Source organism: Stigmatopora argus, chromosome 6 (assembly GCF_051989625.1).
Source record: "Stigmatopora argus isolate UIUO_Sarg chromosome 6, RoL_Sarg_1.0, whole genome shotgun sequence".
Classification (NCBI taxonomy): Eukaryota; Metazoa; Chordata; class Actinopteri; order Syngnathiformes; family Syngnathidae; genus Stigmatopora; species Stigmatopora argus.
The window spans coordinates 10,424,510-10,443,146 of NC_135392.1; the positions used below are offsets into that span (position 1 = coordinate 10,424,510).

An 18,637-nucleotide genomic window follows, 5' to 3' on the forward strand; every position below is an offset into this window, starting at 1 on the left:
GGTGTAAGAAATAAACATTACACTTATAGAATATATTCCAGTGGTTCTTAACCTTATTCGACCTACCGAATTCTACTCTAGTTTGAAATAAAAAAAAATCAAATTCAAGATATAAATTTCTCGCAGCACTGATTGGCCAAGCAATGTCACATGATCAGATGCAGCCAGTATGGTAATCCTTCGTTTATCGTGGTTAATTAGACTAGACATGGACGTGATAAATGAAAAACCGTGAAGTAGGGTCACCCCTATTTAATAATAATAAATAAAAACATTAGTGCTGAGTCCTAGTAGCAAACAGAGGACAGGGGAGTGGCATTTTCACAATCTGTTCCAGCTGCTGCCCTCTGGCAGACGCTATAGGTCCCACAAAGCACGGACAAATAGGCTTAAGGACAGTTTTTTCCCCACATCCATCAGAAATCTAAACTCGCGCTAACATAACACACATTCCCCTCTGCGATATATGAACAGATGTTTGGTTGGTGATCTGCCTCCTACTAGCTGGCTGAGGAAAGGTAAGTGGAAGACAGTGAGAGGTAAGCGAGAGGTAAGCGACCTGTATCCTCAACAGCGGAATGACAAATTACAAGTCCGTAACTTATACTTATTAGGTCTTTTGCCGATTAAACGTAGCTTATGGAGAAGCACCATCAATTTCGTCACACGCAGTTTCTGCGTGTGATGACAAGTAGGCTTTTGTGTTGTGATAATGACGACAGGGCCTATGTCTGTCCGATTATTATTTTGCTTGCGAGTTCCAGTGTGGATTTTCGCATTTTTATGAACTAAAAAATGTAACTTCAGTGCTGAGTCCTAAGTAGCAAACGGAGGACAGGGGAGTGGATTTCGCTTGAGTTAGTGTGGATTTTCACATTTTTTATTAACTTTAAAAAATATATAGATTTTAAACTTCATTGCAGAGTTTTAGTAGCAAACGGAGGACAGGGGAGTGGCTTTCGCTTGCGAGTTTCAGTGGATTTTCACATTTTAATGAACTTAAAAAACACTAAGAACTTTTTTAACTTCAGTGCTGAGTTCTAGTAGCAAATGGAGGACAGAGGCGTGGCTTTCGCTTGCGAGTTTCAGTGTGGATTTTTACGTTTTTATGGACTTAAAAAAATTCAACTTTTTAACTTCAGCGCTGGGTTCTAGTAGCAAACGGAGGACAGGAGTGGATTTCGCTTGCAAGTTTCAGTGTGGATTTTCACATTTTTTATTAACTTAAAAAATATATATAGATTTTAAACTTCATTGCTGAGTTTTAGTAGCAAATGGAGGGCAGGGGTGTGGCTTTCGCTTGCGAGTTTCAGTGTGGATTTTCACATTTTTATGAACTAAAAAATTAACTTTTTTAACTTCAGTGCTGAGTTCTAGTAGCAAACGGAGGACAGGGGAGTGGCTTTCGCTTGCGAGTTTCAGTGGCTTTTCACATTTTTATGAACTTAAAAAACTAAGGACTTTTTTTAACTTCAGTGCTGAGTTCTAGTAGCAAACTGAGGACAGGAGTGGATTTCGCTTGCAAGTTTCAGTGTGGATTTTCACATTTTTTATTAATTAAAAAAATACTTGTATACATATTTTTAAACTTCAGTGCTGAGTTCTAGTAGCAAACAGAGGACAGGGAAGTGGCTTTCGTTTGCGAGTCTGTGGATTTTCACATTTTTATGGACTTACCAATTTTTTAAAAAAAAAAACCCAGAATAAAATGAGTGATGTAGTAAAACTGCAAAATTTGAAGCTGTGATATTTGAGGGATTACTGTAAACATCAAGTGGGGCATGTTATCGTGAATAGACATGATGAATCGATGTGTCTTGACCTCCGTGGCAGAAGGCTCCACTGAACCCAGGTTAAGAGCCACTGATGTATACCTTTCAACCTGGGCTTGGCCCTTTTCATTTTTAGTTATAAATGTGGTTTTGACAAAACCTAAGTGACATTCATTCAACCATGACCACGAGGGTCATTTTTGACGCAAGTTTAAGCATATGGTATAAATAACCATTTTTCCCTCAGTGTAAGAAGAGAACAGAAGCAATGACTTTTTGGGATATTTATTTTTAAAAAAATTAATGTATTTGAAATGATTGACTGGAAAAACTCATACAGGATGAAATAACATGGGAATTGAATGTGGGTCATTTGTGCATCAAAATGGTTAAATAAGCAATTTCATGATCACGCTGTGGTGTTCTGTAGATGACGAGAAGACTGAAGAAGTCGTGGATGAGGTAAGACCCAAGTGTTTCTGGTTATTTCTTAATTTCATGTTATGTGTACTAAACCTACTCATTTTGTCTCTTGCTTCTCTTCAGGATCCACCCAAATTGACGCTAAAGAAAGGGTGACACGGTGAATGGCACAATCTTTGACACCAATGTCCCCCCACTGGTACTTGTTGCAGAGCAGGGGTCTCAAACTCTGGTCCTCGAGGGCCCCTGTCCAGTCTGTTTTCCATATCTCCCACCACATCTGAATCAAATGATCAACTCATCAGCAAGCCAAGAGCTTGATCATTTGATTTTGGTGTGTTGGAAGACATACTGGATAGGAGCTCCTGAGGACTGGAGTTGGACATCCCTGTTATAGAGACTCTTATTTTTGAGTTTCTGCCTCTGACAAAAAGAAAACCAAACCCGAGTATCAAAGTCATCAGAAGGGTATGTTTAATATTTCCATTTTCCCCTCTTGTTGCTTTAAAGTTGTGCATTCTTTTGCAGTGCTGACTGAGGAAAGGAGAGTTGACACTTGAGTGGCATTATGGGAAGGGCCTTCCTGGTAAGTATCTTTTTGACAAAGACTACTGACTTAATTAGTACCCAGTGTATTTTTTTAGATATTGGACTTGGGTGGAAATCTAGAAGAAAATGAACAAGTCAGACACCAAGTTTAATATTTAAACTAAAATACTGGGTACCAATTAAGTCAGTAGGTTTTTTTGTCAAAAATGTTCTGACTTAGTAGTACCCAGTTTATTTTTTTAGATATTGGACTTGGGTGGAAGAAAATGAACATGTCAGACACCAAGTCCAATATCTAAAAAAATAAACTGGGTACTACTAAGTCAGAACATTTTTGACAAAAAAACCTACTGACTTAATTGGTACCCAGTATTTTAGTTTAAATATTAAACTTGGTGTCTGACTTGTTCATTTTCTTCTAGATTTCCACCCAAGTTCAATATCTAAAAAAAAGACTGAATACTGATTGTCAGTAGTTTTTTTTTGTCATTCGTACCCAGTCTATTTTTTTACATATTGTCTGACTCTTTCTTCCAGGTTTCTCGTCCATTTACCGGTGGATGATTACATTCCAAGAAGAATTGTGAACCAATCTTGGAAACTCCAGTTTGTGGAAAAATAAAAGTGCTTGAAATTTATACATGTGATATTCTTCATTTGCCTAACAAAAGAATGCAAATAACATGATGTATTCAAGATTTTATTAACACTTAGAATCACATTGAAGAATTGATGTAGTCCATCTTCTTTTCTCCACCTGCAGACAATCAAATTTTTACACTGGAAATATTTTAACAAGTATATTGGCCTTAAAATAGTGAAACACTTAGTAAAAAAATTATATAGAAACACAATTGCAGATTTTTACACTTAGAATAAAATTTTAAAAACTCAATTGTTGTATTTCCAAAAATGAATACTTAGCCAAAAAAAATTGCAGATGAAATCAGAAGTTTACACTTAGAATAATTTTTCAACAAAATACAAAGCAATTTTATTTAAAAAAAAAAAAAAGACCCATGAAAGGCTTTTAGGTCTTTTTTCACCAAGTGTTTTTTAATAAAGACAATTGCTGCTCAAATCTCCTTTATTTGTTGGCTTAAATTTAAAAAAAAATCTTACCTTGGGGGTCTGTCCTCTCACTTTGCCACCATGAGCCAGAGAACTCTGGACTTTACCTATAAGAAAATTGCAACTTTAGTCAGTGAAACCTCACCACTAAAATAGATCTGATTTCACATAAGATAATGTTTTAATTTGGATATTCTACAATAAACAAATAAATGTACCTCTCAGAAGATTGCCAGAGTTCAGAGATGGAACATCAAGTGGGCAAACTGGTCAGATCACCTGGTCCTCCAGAGTCTGGACACAGGCCTGATGCAAGCAAAAAATGCAAAAGTTATCATATATAGAGACTGGAGATTCAACAGATAGGCTTAGGTGTTTTTTAAAAAACTAGTTTTACCTTGATCTGGCTCAGTCTCCTCTCCTGTAACCTCAAGGTTGTGAGTGATCGGAGCACCCAGGAAGAGCTGTATCTTGATACTAAACAAGGAAAATTTGATTTAACCATGCTATTTGGGAGTTGCCAAACAATTATTACAGGAAAGAAAAATCTTACAAGAAATTTAATAAACGATCAAGACAAACAACGAAAATAAGTTTGAGTGCTCTGTACTATTTCCCCTTTACCAGACAAGGCAATTAAACATTAGCGTTAACAACTAGGAAAAAGTTTGCTTAACACATTTAGTATAAATGATTTTTATGTGAAAACAGAACAATTACAAATTGGAAACGGGTGTTTAGCATTCAGAGTGAAAACTATCATTACTTAAAACATTACTTACTTTTTTTTTGAATTTTTATTGTCAAATTAAACAACGTTTGGATAAAAAAAAAAACAAAAAAACAAAAAAACAAAAAAACAAAAAACAAACTTAGAACACACCAGGAGTTAAATCGTGCCTGTGGATGTTATTTTTGAGTGAGCCCTTACCCAGCAATCTGTCCGTTGATGTTAAACATTAGCGTTAACAACTAGGAGAACGTTTGCTTAACACATTTAGTATAAATGATTTTTATGTGAAAACAGAACAATTACAAATTGGAAACGGGTGTTTAGCATTCAGAGTGAAAACTATATTACTTAGAACATTACTTACTTTTTTTATTTTAATTTTTATTGTCAAATTAAACAACGTTTGGATTAAAAAAAAAAAAAAACTTAGAACACACCAGGAGTTCAATCGTGCCTGTAGATGTTATTTTTGAGTGAGCCCTTACCCAGCAATCTGTCCGTTGATGTCTCGGTCTTGTTTGATTAAATTAAAAAGACCCACGACTACACGACTCAATAATAGAGAGAAAACGGACAACATACTTAAAGTCAAATGGGAAGCGTCGGCTAATGCTAAGCTAACTAGTCACATGCGGTACACAGTTCGTGAGGAAAAGGAGCCCAAACTTCGTTATCGACGGTGTGTTCAAGCTGGCATTAAACTAACAGATTTGTTGGCGTTTTGGCTCAATTGATGCCTAAAAAATCTACCGGTAGCGTGATAAAAAACATGCACTTCGGCCAGTAATCTGTTTTACGACGCCTTACCTCGTCGTGCTCATGGACCATCAGCATGAAAACTCTGCCCCAAAGGGCGAGAATCTGCGCATGTGCGTAATTTACGCAGTTGGATCGACACTAGGCGTAACGACGCCCATATTGTCCCGCCCATCCATTGAATGTGGAAAAGACGGTGGCTTGCTTACGGCGCTCTACGGGGTGGTTTGTCCTCCCAACTTAATGTCCATGCTTTGAAGATGACGTAGAATAGACGTGATTTTTGTGGTCTTCATGCTATAAAACAGTATGTGTATACTGCAATGAAACTCTAACGCATCTTTAAACTGAAAGAGGTATGCTTTAGTAACCACAGCATCCCACTTTGAATGATTGAACTATAGAGCTGGATTTGAATAGGACGGATAGGCTCCAGCACCCCCCGCCACCCTTGTGAGGATAAGCGGTATGGACAATGAATGAATTATTAATTTACCCTGTCCCATCTTTCTGTAACAAACTATTCTTGGCGCAAATTGTCGTAAAGTACCATTAACGGAAGGAGTTCATCAGAATAAAGTATAAATAACATTGAAACAGCATTTAATTAATGAATAAAATAAGAATAATAAAAAAAACATAAGAAAACAGATCATCATGCATTTCTAAAAATGATTTTAAAAGTTAGGAAAACATTATTGCATCAGCAGATATGCAACATTTTGGTGGGGAAAGTGATATAAGAGGCCCCAACGGCGACCAGTCTCGGGTGTAGTCTGCCTTTCGCTAGAAGTCAGCTGGGTGGAATAGGCCCCCCGCCATCATTACGAGGATGCGTGAATGAAAGTCAAATAAGAGCTTGTGCGTCACGCTGATGGTTCATTCTCATATACACATACAACTGATGCACTTAACTTGCTGGGATACAACAACGGTCAGATTTTTATCAGTCCATTTCTCCAGAGTGGTCTAAGAATATAAATCCAAATGTGCTAATTTCACCTCCATGCAGGAACACAGTCAAGTGTTGGATTAGGGGGAAAGCGTTATTAACGTTCTGGAGCGTTGCAGGGTTTCTTAGGAGCACACGCATCCGAGTCTTTTGTGTGCGCAAATCTGTATTATTGCCAGGTCATAAATGTCACATTGGGTTGGCTTATTCTTAGAAGCAGAGAATTTATGGTTGACTTCAGAGGACAGGAAATAGGTAAAGGTACAACAAATACACACATTCCTCATTTTAAAAAAATAATACTGATCAAAATCATTTCTATCTCACTCAAGGCCAACAACATACATGTATCGGTTGACACAAATTAATAAGGCAAATTCACATGTTAGATCTGTGTTACTAGGAGCCAAGATGGGAATGTTTGTCAGAATTCTTTTGAGGAGCAGATGTGAGGGAGGATAGTAAAAAGATGGAGGTTCATGAGAGGGCTTGATATAAAGGCTGACCGGGACAAGTTCACCTTCAGAAAGAAGACGCTCTTCTCATCTTCTAACACCTCGGTGTGCGACTCACTGAGATTCAACCAAAAGGTGAGCGCGCCGTATTTTGGCCACTTAAATTTCTCGTTTTCGATTTGGCATTTTTTGAAACCGTGTATGTGTATTGCTCTTCGCTGTCGTTTGGGTCTCACTTATCTCTACTAGCGTGTACAGCAGTCTTGTGACACGTATGACTAAGCCTGTAAGTTTAAGTCATACAATTTTAATAAGTATATCAAGGCTGATTAATGTACCTTTAATATAATGAGTGAGTGCGGACTTGGACTGACATAACATATTGTTGCGTAACGCCTTTACAGGGCGCATCAGTGGGAACATCAGTGTAAACGTGGTCATTTCAGGATTGTATTGTCTTGTATTGGATCGTTTACATTTCTTAAATAAATGTGCAGATTTGCTTTTGCCCAGAGCCGAGCAAAATGAGCATGCGCGGAGCTGTTGCTTGCTGTTTGGTGCTGACGTGCCTTGTGGCCCTGCTGGTGGAGAGAACCCAAGGACACATGACCTTCTTCAGCCCACAGGAGCTGTCTGAGATGAGGTTGTTGAAGGTAAACTGCAGATGAAATATTCAATACAATGTGCATAAAGTCTTGAAATACTTCTCATTTTGTTTGGGTGTCTCATCTCTAGCAACGAGAGGGTAGAAAGGACATGGCGCCTCGGTCAGAGGATGGTCAGTGCCAGGAAGTTGCTGTCCAAAAGCTTCCTCAAACTGAACATGATGGAGAGCTAGTACGTGTTCAAGAATGGACACATGTGATACAAGATGTTCATTTTCTGTGTGTGTGTGTCTAGGATAAAACCATGGATGCCACAGCACGACTTTCACCCAAGCAGCTGGACCAAGTCGCCCCTGTGCTAGAGGAGCTCATCCATGAAATTGTGGAGCAACAGAAAGGTACTTCATTACTTCTTGAACTAAGAACTTTACTGACCTTGATGAAAAGGCTCCAATCGTTGCGTGATCCAAAGATGACCAACGAACAGCAACTGGACAAAACGATGATACCGTAATTGGGTTCTCTCATATTCTTTGTTTTTACAGCCAAGTAGTATGCTGGAGACACCAAGAGGATAAAAACTGCAGTATGACTTTTTTGAAAAGGACAGAATGTTTTTTTTTCAGTTTCAATTAATCATTCAATAAAGGAAAGTTTTATCTAACTTAATGGAACGTGTGTTGTATTTTCCCAAGCAAAGATATTGTCCTGATTCATTCATTGCACACAGACAACCATTCACGCTCACATTCATACCTAATCGCAATTTAGAGTGTTTTGGGGATGTGGGAGAAAACCAGAGTACCTGGAGTAAACCCACACAAGCCCAGCGAGAACATGTAAACTCCACACAGGAAGGTCCAAACCTGGGATTGAACCCTCGATCTTAGAACTCTGAGGCCGACGTGCTAACCGCTCCCCCACTCAATCCTAAACTATCAAATATCAATAACAGCATACAATTAATTAAATGTGAGTCGAGCAACTTTGAGTGTGTTTAACTGGTAGCCTTTCACAAAAATCAGTACCCAAGAAACCCTGAATCCCAAGTGATACCTGTTCTTAATTTTGTGCTATTTAAAAAAGACTGCTACCAGAACACATCCAATGAATAATTCTCTCATGAAAACGGCAGTCCATGGTTTCCATTGAGCATCTTAAAATCTTCAACTAAGTACGACTGAGTGGACATGTTTGCAAATGTCAAATCAGCTACTTTAACGACACCCATGAAATTTGACCTCCTTTCTGTTATCACGAGGAAGATTGTGTCACAGCTTCGATGTCAGTCTTTCACATATCTCAAAGTCCTTGAGGGCGAGAGCTTTGTCTCGGGCCAAGGGGGCAGGCAGAACCAGCGAGCAGTCACTGTCAAAATATTTTCCACTTATGCCTTCCGCTTCTTCTGACACAGCACAGTAGATGGCACTGACTGCTCCTTCCTCTGCAGACTGAAAGAATTTGAAAATATAGTCAATTGAAATTTACTGAGACTGATATGCTACAAAGGTATCATTTAAAAAAGCAAATTCAACCCAACAAAGTGCAAATCTAAAACTTTGGAGACCCTTAATATTGCATGCTAAAACAATAACAATTCACGAAATATGCCGGCGATCTAATGAAACTTGTTATTGTTCAATAAATGCTGGGAATAAGTCTAAATGGGGAAAAAGATTCATGGGTTAGCTGCATACTATATGTTATTGTTATTGTATTTTGCAGTTTCCCAACCTTCAATCAGCCAAGGCAAATGTTTCACGGCAGAAAATTCTCATAGCGTACTTCCAAAGTAAAGCATATTCCAAAATAATGATGAGCTCATCTGAATTTGCTTCCTCATTGTCAACTCTGGGCCCATGCACAGGAAGTGATAACAAAACTGTTGTTATACTCTCAACTGAAAAGAGTGAAACTGGTAGCCTTCTTCCAATTCTAGTGTGTGTCACTGGCATGGATACGTGAAAATATCAACAATTTATTTGCAGAAAATATATTACATACAATTTTCAGACTATAGACAAAATAAAAAAATAAAAAATCCCATGCCACACCTAACATATGGTTGGCACTGGTTCATTATAAAATTACAGAGCCTTGTGCTACTTTGTATTCCCTCAGTCTACTTAAAAACAGTTTTTCAAATTTTCAGCAATGCCTAAATTGAATCCACACATACTCATATCTACACAATGTACTCACCTTGAAAAAGAACTGGCCAATAAGGTTGAAGATGCAACGGATCCTAAAGGGATAGTGTTGAATCATTCCCGTCATGACAACGCCAGGGTGGACCGAGTTGGCGGTGACACCTAAATGAACACACATTAACAGTGACAAAAACAGCAAATGTTATGCAATATTATGAATTACATTGGGATCAATGTTCCCTCTAATTTTTTGTTTGTCTGGGCAGAAAGACAACCTCCCTGAGCACACTGAGTACCGGTGTGAGCAACATCATTATTGCTCGCTATGGGCACACACCAGTATCACACCTGCCATAAGCAGGTGCATATCTACTACACTACACATAAATGATTTAGTAATAATAAAATGTAATGATTAATATTTATGAATGCGCGGCCCGGCGGATGAGTGGTTTGCGCGTCAGCCTCACAGCTAATAAATAAAAAAAAAGGATTTTTTTTGTGCACTCCATATGATTTGCTGTGCGCAGAGAAGACGAGAGTAGTGCGCAATTGCGCATTCGCGCAGCTTAGAGGGAACATTGATTGGGATGCTATTTCAGTCCATACCTGTTCCCTGAAGTCTCCGAGCAAACTCATTAGTACAGATGATATTGTGCAGCTTGGTGTGGTTATAAACTCGATCGAGGTTATGAGTAATATTTTCCCCATGAAAATGTGAAAAGTTGACTTCACCCTTTTTGTGGTTGACAGAGCTAAGGGTGACAATACGTGCTGGAGCTGAAGCTTTCATCAGGTCTGAAACGAAAAAATATGTTTTTTTAGGAATGAATACGGCTTGTCATGTTATAACATTTGTATTCCATCAAAATACTTGACACATTCAGAAAGATCAAATGGTTCAAATGGGTTTATCTTACCAAGCAGCTGGTTTGTGAGAAGAAATGGCCCCAAATGATTTGTTGCAAAACAGACATCAAACCCATCCTTAGTAAGCTGCTGGGGTAAACCTAATGGAACAACAACAGTCAGAATTTTAAACTCCACTATAAACTCCTCGAACCCTTTGTGCAGCTGAGCTAAGTTGTACCCATTTTTTTGTTTTTCTTTACTTTTTGTTTTTCTCCATGTTATTTGACATATCGTCATTGAGAATATAATACTCATAAATTCTAAAAAAATAAGTCAAGGGTGAAAAAAATAAAACTCATCATAGTGCATGTATTGCAGTAATGTTGCCTTGAACATTAAATTTCATAGTTAAAAAAAAAACCTTCAGATAGTCTTAATCTCCAAAGGTTTCCCTTAAAAGTGCTTACAAATAAAACTATGATTTGGTATTCGGATCACCTGACACTCCAGCATTGTTGATGAGAATGTGAAGACCTCTTTCCTCCTTTACAATCTTTTCAACAAAATCTCTGACAGAATCCAGAGAGGAAAGGTCCACCTGACGCACATGGACGTCATGGTTTCCTGTTTTTGCTTGGATTTCTTTAGCAGCCGCTGTTCCCCGGGACACACAACGACAGGCCAAAATGACACGGGCACCCCTGCGGGCAAAGTCCATGGCGATGAACTTTCCAATTCCTGGGAAAAGAGTGCATAAGAAACGCAGTAGTTCAGTACAATCACACGTTCATCCACAGTGGTAGCATAGTCTTTCCTCAATCCAGAGGATGTTCTGGTGATCTTGCCTAAATATCTTTGAGCAAAATAGTGACCTCAACGTTATTCCTGATGCTGCGTTATCAGCATGTAAAGGAGTATATAATGTCAAAGTGTTTTGTGCTCCTTGAAGACGGAAGAGCGCTATACGAGTATAAATCCATTTATCATTGGATTTACATTGGATTCGTTTTTATCCACAATAGGTATATTTATGTGTCTCAAAATAGTAAAATTCTAGTTTCCTAAATTGATTGGAAATAATGCAGAGCCAATGTTTAAGTGGCTACATCCACCTACTGTTAAAATGAGAAATGCAAACGAATGTAGATTACTAATTTAAAGTTCTTGAGTTGGCCTTATTCAATTATATATTCAGAATTTACCGCAGGCCAATAAAAATGGGCCTTAGTTTAGACAACATTGACATATGGCATTAAAGATAACATATCAACACACCAAAAAGCTGAAAAAAATGTTTGATAATAACGCACACAATCGTGTTTATCTCCTCATTATCAAAGTGTCACATTCAAGTTTTACATATGGTTTATAATATTTATCACATGATTTTTCATTCTATTCATGAAAGTTGAGGCATCTGCACAAACCTATCAAAAGGCTCAACTTTGAATGAAATAACATTCTGATACGACGGGAACAGCATATTACTGCAAGTATAAGAAGAAAGCAGACCTGTATTGGCGCCAGTCACTATCGCTGTCTTCCCATTGAGCTGCACGGGGCAGGCACAGGGGTCCCAGGACCCTCTCCGCTGTGAGCGCACTACCCTCCACAGTATCAGCGTGGTCACCATCCACAGCGGGTGAGAGATCACATCCAGCCAGCCCATCATGGTACCGATGGCGTGGTTGAAGAAGCACAAAGCGGACAATTTCCCAAGCAGATTTTGTGTGACAAAGTCAGGAAATCTACGGCGAGTAGGCGTGACCACATGATGGCTAATGCAATCATTTGGTTACTGATTCATCGATGTTGTTGTACTACATCTGTTTAAGCGATTGACACTCAACGTGGTACGCGACAACGTTTTTTCAGGCCATTTTCATAGAGCATAACCTGACACCAGTGCTACAATTTAGGGCAATGTTTTGTTGCACTGGATGCCATCCTGAAATGACAATTTCATCAACTCCAATCTAGTGGTGTATGACAGTTAGCCATTATAACATATTTAGGCACACCAAAATGGTTTTCTACTACATGTAGCCTAATACACTAATACTAAAAATCATTTTGCCCTTATTTCTGGTGGTTTAGAGAGCTCTTATTAACCATTGTAATTTATACTTATTTAGTAGTCTCCTAATGAAATGACAAAAAGTTATAGTAATTAAGGTCTATTCTGAAATATATATTGGATATAGTTCAAAATATTATAATGCAAAAAATATACAGTTTAAATGGAATTAGAATCAAAATACAAAAAAATAATTGAAAAATGTATTTTTGTAGTGTAATTATATTGATCAGTCCGATCGGTCCTTTTAAACTTTTTAGTTCATGTTGAGAAGAAGTTTCAAATAACAGTTTCCTCATTGGCTAAGGAACCCTCTGGTGAAGAAAAGCTATTGGATGATGCGGCTGTCTGTGTGACAGCTTAAACATATGCAGGGGGAGGGAGGCTGTGTCGCGGCTATAAAACGTGGTCCAAAATGTAATGCATGATGAAGTGTGTGTGAGAGAGGGGAGCAACCAGTAAGCATGAAATTGGATTAGAAGACAGAGAAGCCTGTTAGAAAGAGACAACCACTTGTATTTGCGGGACAAGATGTTAGTTCATAAAGTCTGAACCTGGATCTAAGGATTTTAGTTGTTATATAGTCTTGAAAGACAAAGAGGCCCAATGAGAGACTCTATGATACTACAAGAAGAAGAAATGAAAGACTTTGCACAGTCCGTAGAGAAAAGGGTCACTCGGAGAAACGGAACCCTTGTAACTCGAACTTTCCGATTAAAGAACGAAATTGTTCGTGTGGGACTTGCGGAATGCCTTTGCACGTATGTAATGATGGTAAGATACAATTTCTCCTTATTTTTAGTGTAACAAGGTTGATAAACTTCAATAATAAATTGACAGTTAGTTTGGACAAAGCTTACTTCCGGGGAGGTTTGCTGTCAATGATTTCTCTGAAGATGATCTGCTCATGTGTTTGTGGGAATAGAAAAACAGTCATGGGCCACGTGGAGGGGGTCGCGAGAGTCACATGTTCGTTTGTCTGCTCTCTCAATTGATCCCATATTTAGAACTGGAAGAGACACAATGCAGCACAAGATGTGCATGCGTGCAGTATTTTCTGCACTTTGGTCTGCACCACTTGCTTAGTGTTTAACTTTAGGGTGCCTGATTTGCGGGGGTGGAACTGTACATTTCCTGTTCCCTGAATGAATAGCTCAGAGGAAGCTTTTTTAAAAAACAACTTTCCTCAATCTGTATTATCTAAGCTTCAAACTTTAAATTTCATAGAAGAGTATTGTGATAGCTATGATGAGATGGGTCACAAGCATTTCCTTGTAAAGTGGATTCTTTTTGGCAGTTTACAGTACATCAAAGCCCTGGCAAATAGTTGTTTGATTGGGTACTTTTTGATCCATGATAGACCCCCACCTAGCTGTGAGCTACTGGTCTTTTTTTGTGTCCAGGTGTTTGGGCTCGGTTCTGTGGCACAGGTCGTGACTGGACAAGGAGAATTTGGACATTACATAAGCATCAACCTAGGCTTTGGTCTGGGTGTTGCAATGGGTGCTCACGTTGGAGGGAGCGTTTCAGGTATAAAAAGCGACTACATATATCTTAAAAAAAAACACCTAAAAACATCTTCCAACTGTGCTGTGCCACCTCACCAGGCGCTCATATGAATGCAGCGGTGTCCTTCGCCAAGTGTGCGATTGGCCGTCTCGCATGGAAGATGTTCCCCCTCTATTTCTTTTCACAACTGCTGGGTTCCTTTTTTGCAGCTGGGACCATTTATGCTGTGTATTATGGTGAGGTATAACTGTATGAACAGAAACAATTGGTACTGATCCTTTTCTCCCAATCAAATGTTGACATCATGTTGCGTGTTTTCAGAGGCAATACATGACTATTGTGGGGGGAATCTGACTACTAGTGGTGAAAAAGCAACTGCCAGTATCTTTGCCACCTATCCTGCCCCATACCTTTCCTTGTTTGGTGGATTCATTGACCAGGTATGCACGAAAAGTTTCACAAGGTTTGCCATGATGAACTTTACACATGTGGGATTCTGCAGGGTTTCTTATAACTTCTTTTCTTTCCAGATATTTGGTACAGCAATTCTTCTGCTGTGCCTGATGGCTTTGTCTGACCAGAAAAACAAACCCCCAGCAGCAGGCAGTGAGCCTACATTAGTGGGACTCCTGGTTCTGCTCATTGGCATTTCTCTGGGCAGCAACAGTGGCTACGCAATCAACCCAACCAGAGACATCGGACCGAGACTCTTCACAGCTGTTGCAGGTTGGGGAACTGACGTTTTCAGGTGCGTGCATTTTGGTTTTGTAATTTCTTGGTAATTTTGGTCACTTCCTCTTGAGTTTGGGGCATTACCGGAGGTGACCCAAGAATGGAAAGGACTATGAAGTCACTGAAAATCAACTGGAAATGACCTGTAATTGTCTAAAATGAACAGGAAGTGACCTGAGAATGAAGCACATCAAGACCGGGAAGATGAATGCTCTGGTTTCAGTGCCATTGACAGTGCAAAGTTCACAATCCAGTTAACAGGGATTGGACACCTAGCTCCGGCAATGGTAGCCAATAAGTGAACAGACACTTTTCTCGTGGAAAAATGTTGCTAGCAACCTGTTGATTCATTTTCTTTTAAACAGAGACACCTTTTTTTTTTAAAGGATGTCTTTTTTTCTTCATCTGTGCAGGGCTGGAAATGGTTGGTGGTGGGTACCCATTGTTGCCCCAATGATTGGTGGCGTACTTGGTGCCGGGCTCTACATGGTCTTGGTGGAACTTCACCATCCTCCCCTCTCTGAAAATTCTACTGTAATGACCAAGAGAACTGATATAGAGAAGGAGACTGTCCCGCTGGAAAAACAAAACTTTGACACTGATTTATGTGACTAAATGGCCTTCAACAATTTAGATAAAGGAAAATGTCAAACAGCTGGCAAAGATTCAAGGATCTGCTCCATGAGAGTATCCCGGGAAATTGATGCCACTTGCATGTATGCATTTTGGTTGCCCAATTACATATTGTACCACTTTTTACGGTGCTTATTATAACCAAAAATGAGGGCTGTCATCCTGGGGGTACAGAAATATCTTATTATATGGAAATCCTCAACATCCCCTAACAGACAGGAGTGATAAATGGGTCAAAGTAATCACATGAAGAAGCCTAAAGCACATGTTTTCCATGAATAGAAGTTGCTGTGTTTCATTGCTAAAGTAGCTGGACTAACTTTGAAGTAAAACAAAAAACAAAATGTATGAAGAGCAAACAATCTCTTTTGAGAGTCCAGTTGTATCCTTTTGTTAAGCAGATAATTAGGCGCTTTTTAAAATCAATTCAAGCAGCAAGCATTCAGTGAGCAAAAATCAAAATGGCCTTGAGGTTTGCATAACTTAAAATACTGGAGCCTAAATTTTGACTTTTCGGGATCCACACTAAGGGCATTACACTATAAAGTAAATAATCATATTTTTTTCTTGTGAATTCTTAGAACAAGCATTTATTGATGTATATATATATATATATAATATATATGCACCTGTAATATTGCACACCTGACAAAAGTACCTATATTGATTTATGCATAATGGGTTTGTCATATTTCTGGTATATTATAATTGATACATTTAAAACTAATATTTACAACATCAAGTTTTGTTATAATTGTCACATCTATTTATATAAATAATGAAAATCAGTGATCACTTACTTGCTTTTTAAAGGTAGGTGTCGTTCATGCATCTCTTAAAGTTTGCCTGTGCGTGTTGACTCTTGTGACAGATTTGAACCCCTCATATTGATTTTTTAGCAACCAACAACTGGATAAAACAACATCCTCAGATTGGTGTGTTTTATCGTTTTGTTATGCCAGGTCTTGCACTGCTGTTTTGGTTTTTGGCATTACTTGCTAGGTTGCAAGGTACGGAAGGTTTCTTTTTAGGGGTGGGAACCTTGGCTTTGGCTTTAAAAGCCTTTGTGGGATCCAATTTGTTTAGAATGGCGTCTCCAGCAGGATGGCTCAGATTCAGATCATTTCTGAAGGTCAGTGGCTGGTAGAGTGATGCCCATTGCTGTAGAGGTTTAACATATTAAGAGTTAACATAAAAAAAATGTAACAAAAATGTAACATTTTGATTTTTGAATAGAAATTATTTTGTGTTCATTGTTGTGTCTTACTTGAAATATAACTGGCAAAGTATAATGAGTTATATTTTTGAATTACCATAATGTTGACTAAAAATTACGTGACAAAAATGTGTCACTGAAATTAAGTCATTTCAGAGAAACTATCATTGTTACCTTGGCTTGTGGACTTGGGCCATAAGGTGTAAAGGAATACTGCCATTCAGGCAAGCCCAGGTGAGTGATCATGAGACGGTAGTATGAAGAGAAGGTTGCGGTTAAGAAATGCCAGCAAAGCGAGAAGTCGAGAAACCATATTTCACTTTGTTGGGCAACCACACCTAAAAAGAGAAGAAAAAGTAGATAAATTGATGAGGTTCAACCATATTATAGAAGAACTCCAGAGTCACCTGTGATAGTGTTTTTGTATACCAAGCAGACCTTGCCATTCCCACCACATGAATCCAACTCAAAGATGCGGCTGCGTGAATCAAAATGAGGAAGAGTAGGAGCACTGGTCAGCCCTGCTGGAAGACGATCCATTTTTAGATTTTTTTCCCAAGATCATTCTGACTAACAAAAAAGCTGATTTTGCTCCAGATGAGCACATAATTTTAACTAATGAGCTTTACCACAATCAGCTCCGCTCTCCTCCCAGTCTAGGTCAGCTAGTGATGGTGTATTTGGAAGGGAGAAAAGTGGTGTTGGCTGGCGAAGAGGCTGCAACCTGCCTACACTGTTAATTGTCATGCATCCTAAGGGAATACATTCATCTGAGGAGACATAAAATTAGGGGTAAAAATTAAAGTTGTTATGGTACTAAAAAATCAAGATCATTCAATGTTATACAACAAATTTAGTTTGCTGTTACAGTGTTTCCCTACCTTTATTTTGCCACGACATATTTACTGTACTGTGGGGATGCCACCAAACAAACACTTTTGTAATGGAGAGTGAAAAATTATGAGTTTGTTTCAATTAGTAACAGTTATATTCACTTAATTATGCTAACAGTGTAAAATATTATTTAGTAAACGCAAAGCTATTATACTGTTGTATGAATATGTTATAAAGTTATGTTTTAGTTAGTTGTTGTAGCTGTTGTAGTTATGTTTTTTATAAGGATTTAATCTATATCAGACCCAACGTGGGGAAATTGTACATTTATTGTTGTTTAGCTTGTCTAAACAACAATCTTAACATCGATGATCAAAGGAAAAAATACTTGCGGCAGATAATGAAGGGATTTCTTAACAATTAAGTGAAATGGTTGGGAATGACTGCGTTAGAAGATTCAAAATAGGGTCACTTGCTGTCTAGTTTGACGTTCCATGTAAGTGTGAAGCCATCAGTTGTCAAGTAAAAGTCTCGCAGGTCCTCTGGTAATATGCAATTATTTTTCTGGGGTGGGAAGATTGAAACACGCTTGGTTAAATATGTGACATTTGATTAGGGCTGCAGAGATGAGAATTGTAGTTGTCTTTCTTCACCTGTTCCCATGACAGTAGACCCCTTTTCTCTGCAGGTTCTCTCTCCGCGAGCCGCACATCTGTCACACCAGGCAAATTCTCTGGCAAAATAATAAAAATACAATAAAGTAGTAATTACAACGTAATGTAAATAGAAGTGATGCTCAAGTATGATCAATCTTATTTTGCTAGCTCCAACGACAAATCAATACTCACCAAGGATTCCAGTGATGCCGAGCGTCAGTCTTTCGGGAATACATTTTAATGCTGAACTCTCTTTAGTTGCATCCATTCTTTTGCTGATTTATTTTTATTTCTGTCACCAGAAGAGATCTTTTTTTGTGTTTTGATTCTCGTGCCACGTGATAACACCGGTCGCAGTCATCAAGATACAGTAACCGCTTGCAAGACTTCTTCTTCGCTGAGCGTTTGTGATGACGCATCATCGCCACCTTCCGATATCATATGACTTTTTGTCATATTGTTTATGCGTAAACTGGACCATGACAATTTATTTTTATAGATTAACTTCTATCAATTTGGTTTCGAGGGTTTCCAACTTTGTTTACACACCAAGAATTGTGTGCGTTTTTGTAAAACGAAAATATACTAGTAAGCCAATAGAAAGCAGCACCGTTGGAGATTGGCCAATCAGATCTTTTGATTTGACAAAAGGGCGGAGCGAG

At 38.5% G+C, this 18,637-nt stretch overlaps 4 protein-coding genes and 1 long non-coding RNA gene across 11 annotated transcripts; 3 read left to right on the plus strand and 2 right to left on the minus strand.

Moving 5' to 3' along the window:
* Positions 1-2,224: 2,224 nt before the first annotated feature.
* On the plus strand, positions 2,225-3,382 carry LOC144075209 (uncharacterized). Its single transcript, XR_013300501.1, has 2 exons — positions 2,225-2,781; positions 3,282-3,382. It is a non-coding gene; the product is annotated as an uncharacterized LOC144075209 (long non-coding RNA).
* Positions 3,383-5,890: 2,508 nt separating this feature from the next.
* On the minus strand, positions 5,891-12,066 carry LOC144075224 (retinol dehydrogenase 12). 6 transcript variants are annotated; one of them, XR_013300508.1, is made up of 8 exons: positions 11,831-12,066; positions 10,817-11,056; positions 10,387-10,476; positions 10,076-10,264; positions 9,519-9,628; positions 7,752-8,767; positions 7,416-7,545; positions 5,891-7,344 (listed from the first exon to the last, which is right to left on the minus strand). XR_013300508.1 is itself a non-coding variant. In XM_077602053.1 (6 exons), exons 1-6 carry the CDS (start codon positions 11,988-11,990, stop codon positions 8,588-8,590), a joined length of 969 nt encoding a protein of 322 aa, XP_077458179.1. In that variant the 5' UTR covers positions 11,991-12,056; the 3' UTR covers positions 5,891-8,587. The 6 variants fall into 6 exon arrangements, 1 of the variants encoding a protein (XP_077458179.1); XR_013300507.1 differs by lacking the exon at positions 7,416-7,545 and having other exon boundaries at positions 5,891-7,369; XR_013300506.1 differs by having other exon boundaries at positions 5,891-7,528.
* On the plus strand, positions 7,074-7,796 carry mlnl (motilin-like). Its single transcript, XM_077602056.1, has 2 exons — positions 7,074-7,364; positions 7,447-7,796. The coding sequence occupies exons 1-2, from the start codon at positions 7,236-7,238 to the stop codon at positions 7,609-7,611; spliced, it is 294 nt and encodes a 97-aa protein (XP_077458182.1). The 5' UTR covers positions 7,074-7,235; the 3' UTR covers positions 7,612-7,796.
* Positions 12,067-12,222: 156 nt separating the features above from the next.
* Positions 12,223-18,472, minus strand: tpgs2 (tubulin polyglutamylase complex subunit 2). The gene is made up of 7 exons (XM_077602054.1): positions 18,168-18,472; positions 17,973-18,052; positions 17,796-17,883; positions 17,115-17,255; positions 16,893-17,006; positions 16,660-16,823; positions 12,223-16,430 (listed from the first exon to the last, which is right to left on the minus strand). Exons 1-7 carry the CDS (start codon positions 18,241-18,243, stop codon positions 16,212-16,214), a joined length of 882 nt encoding a protein of 293 aa, XP_077458180.1. The 5' UTR covers positions 18,244-18,472; the 3' UTR covers positions 12,223-16,211.
* On the plus strand, positions 12,813-15,290 carry aqp7 (aquaporin 7). Of its 2 annotated transcripts, none has more exons than XR_013300503.1 (6): positions 12,813-13,169; positions 13,799-13,925; positions 14,003-14,140; positions 14,226-14,344; positions 14,435-14,923; positions 15,050-15,179. XR_013300503.1 is itself a non-coding variant. In XM_077602052.1 (6 exons), the coding sequence occupies exons 1-6, from the start codon at positions 13,002-13,004 to the stop codon at positions 15,249-15,251; spliced, it is 972 nt and encodes a 323-aa protein (XP_077458178.1). In that variant the 5' UTR covers positions 12,813-13,001; the 3' UTR covers positions 15,252-15,290. The 2 variants fall into 2 exon arrangements, 1 of the variants encoding a protein (XP_077458178.1); XM_077602052.1 differs by having other exon boundaries at positions 14,435-14,652; positions 15,050-15,290.
* Positions 18,473-18,637: the final 165 nt, after the last annotated feature.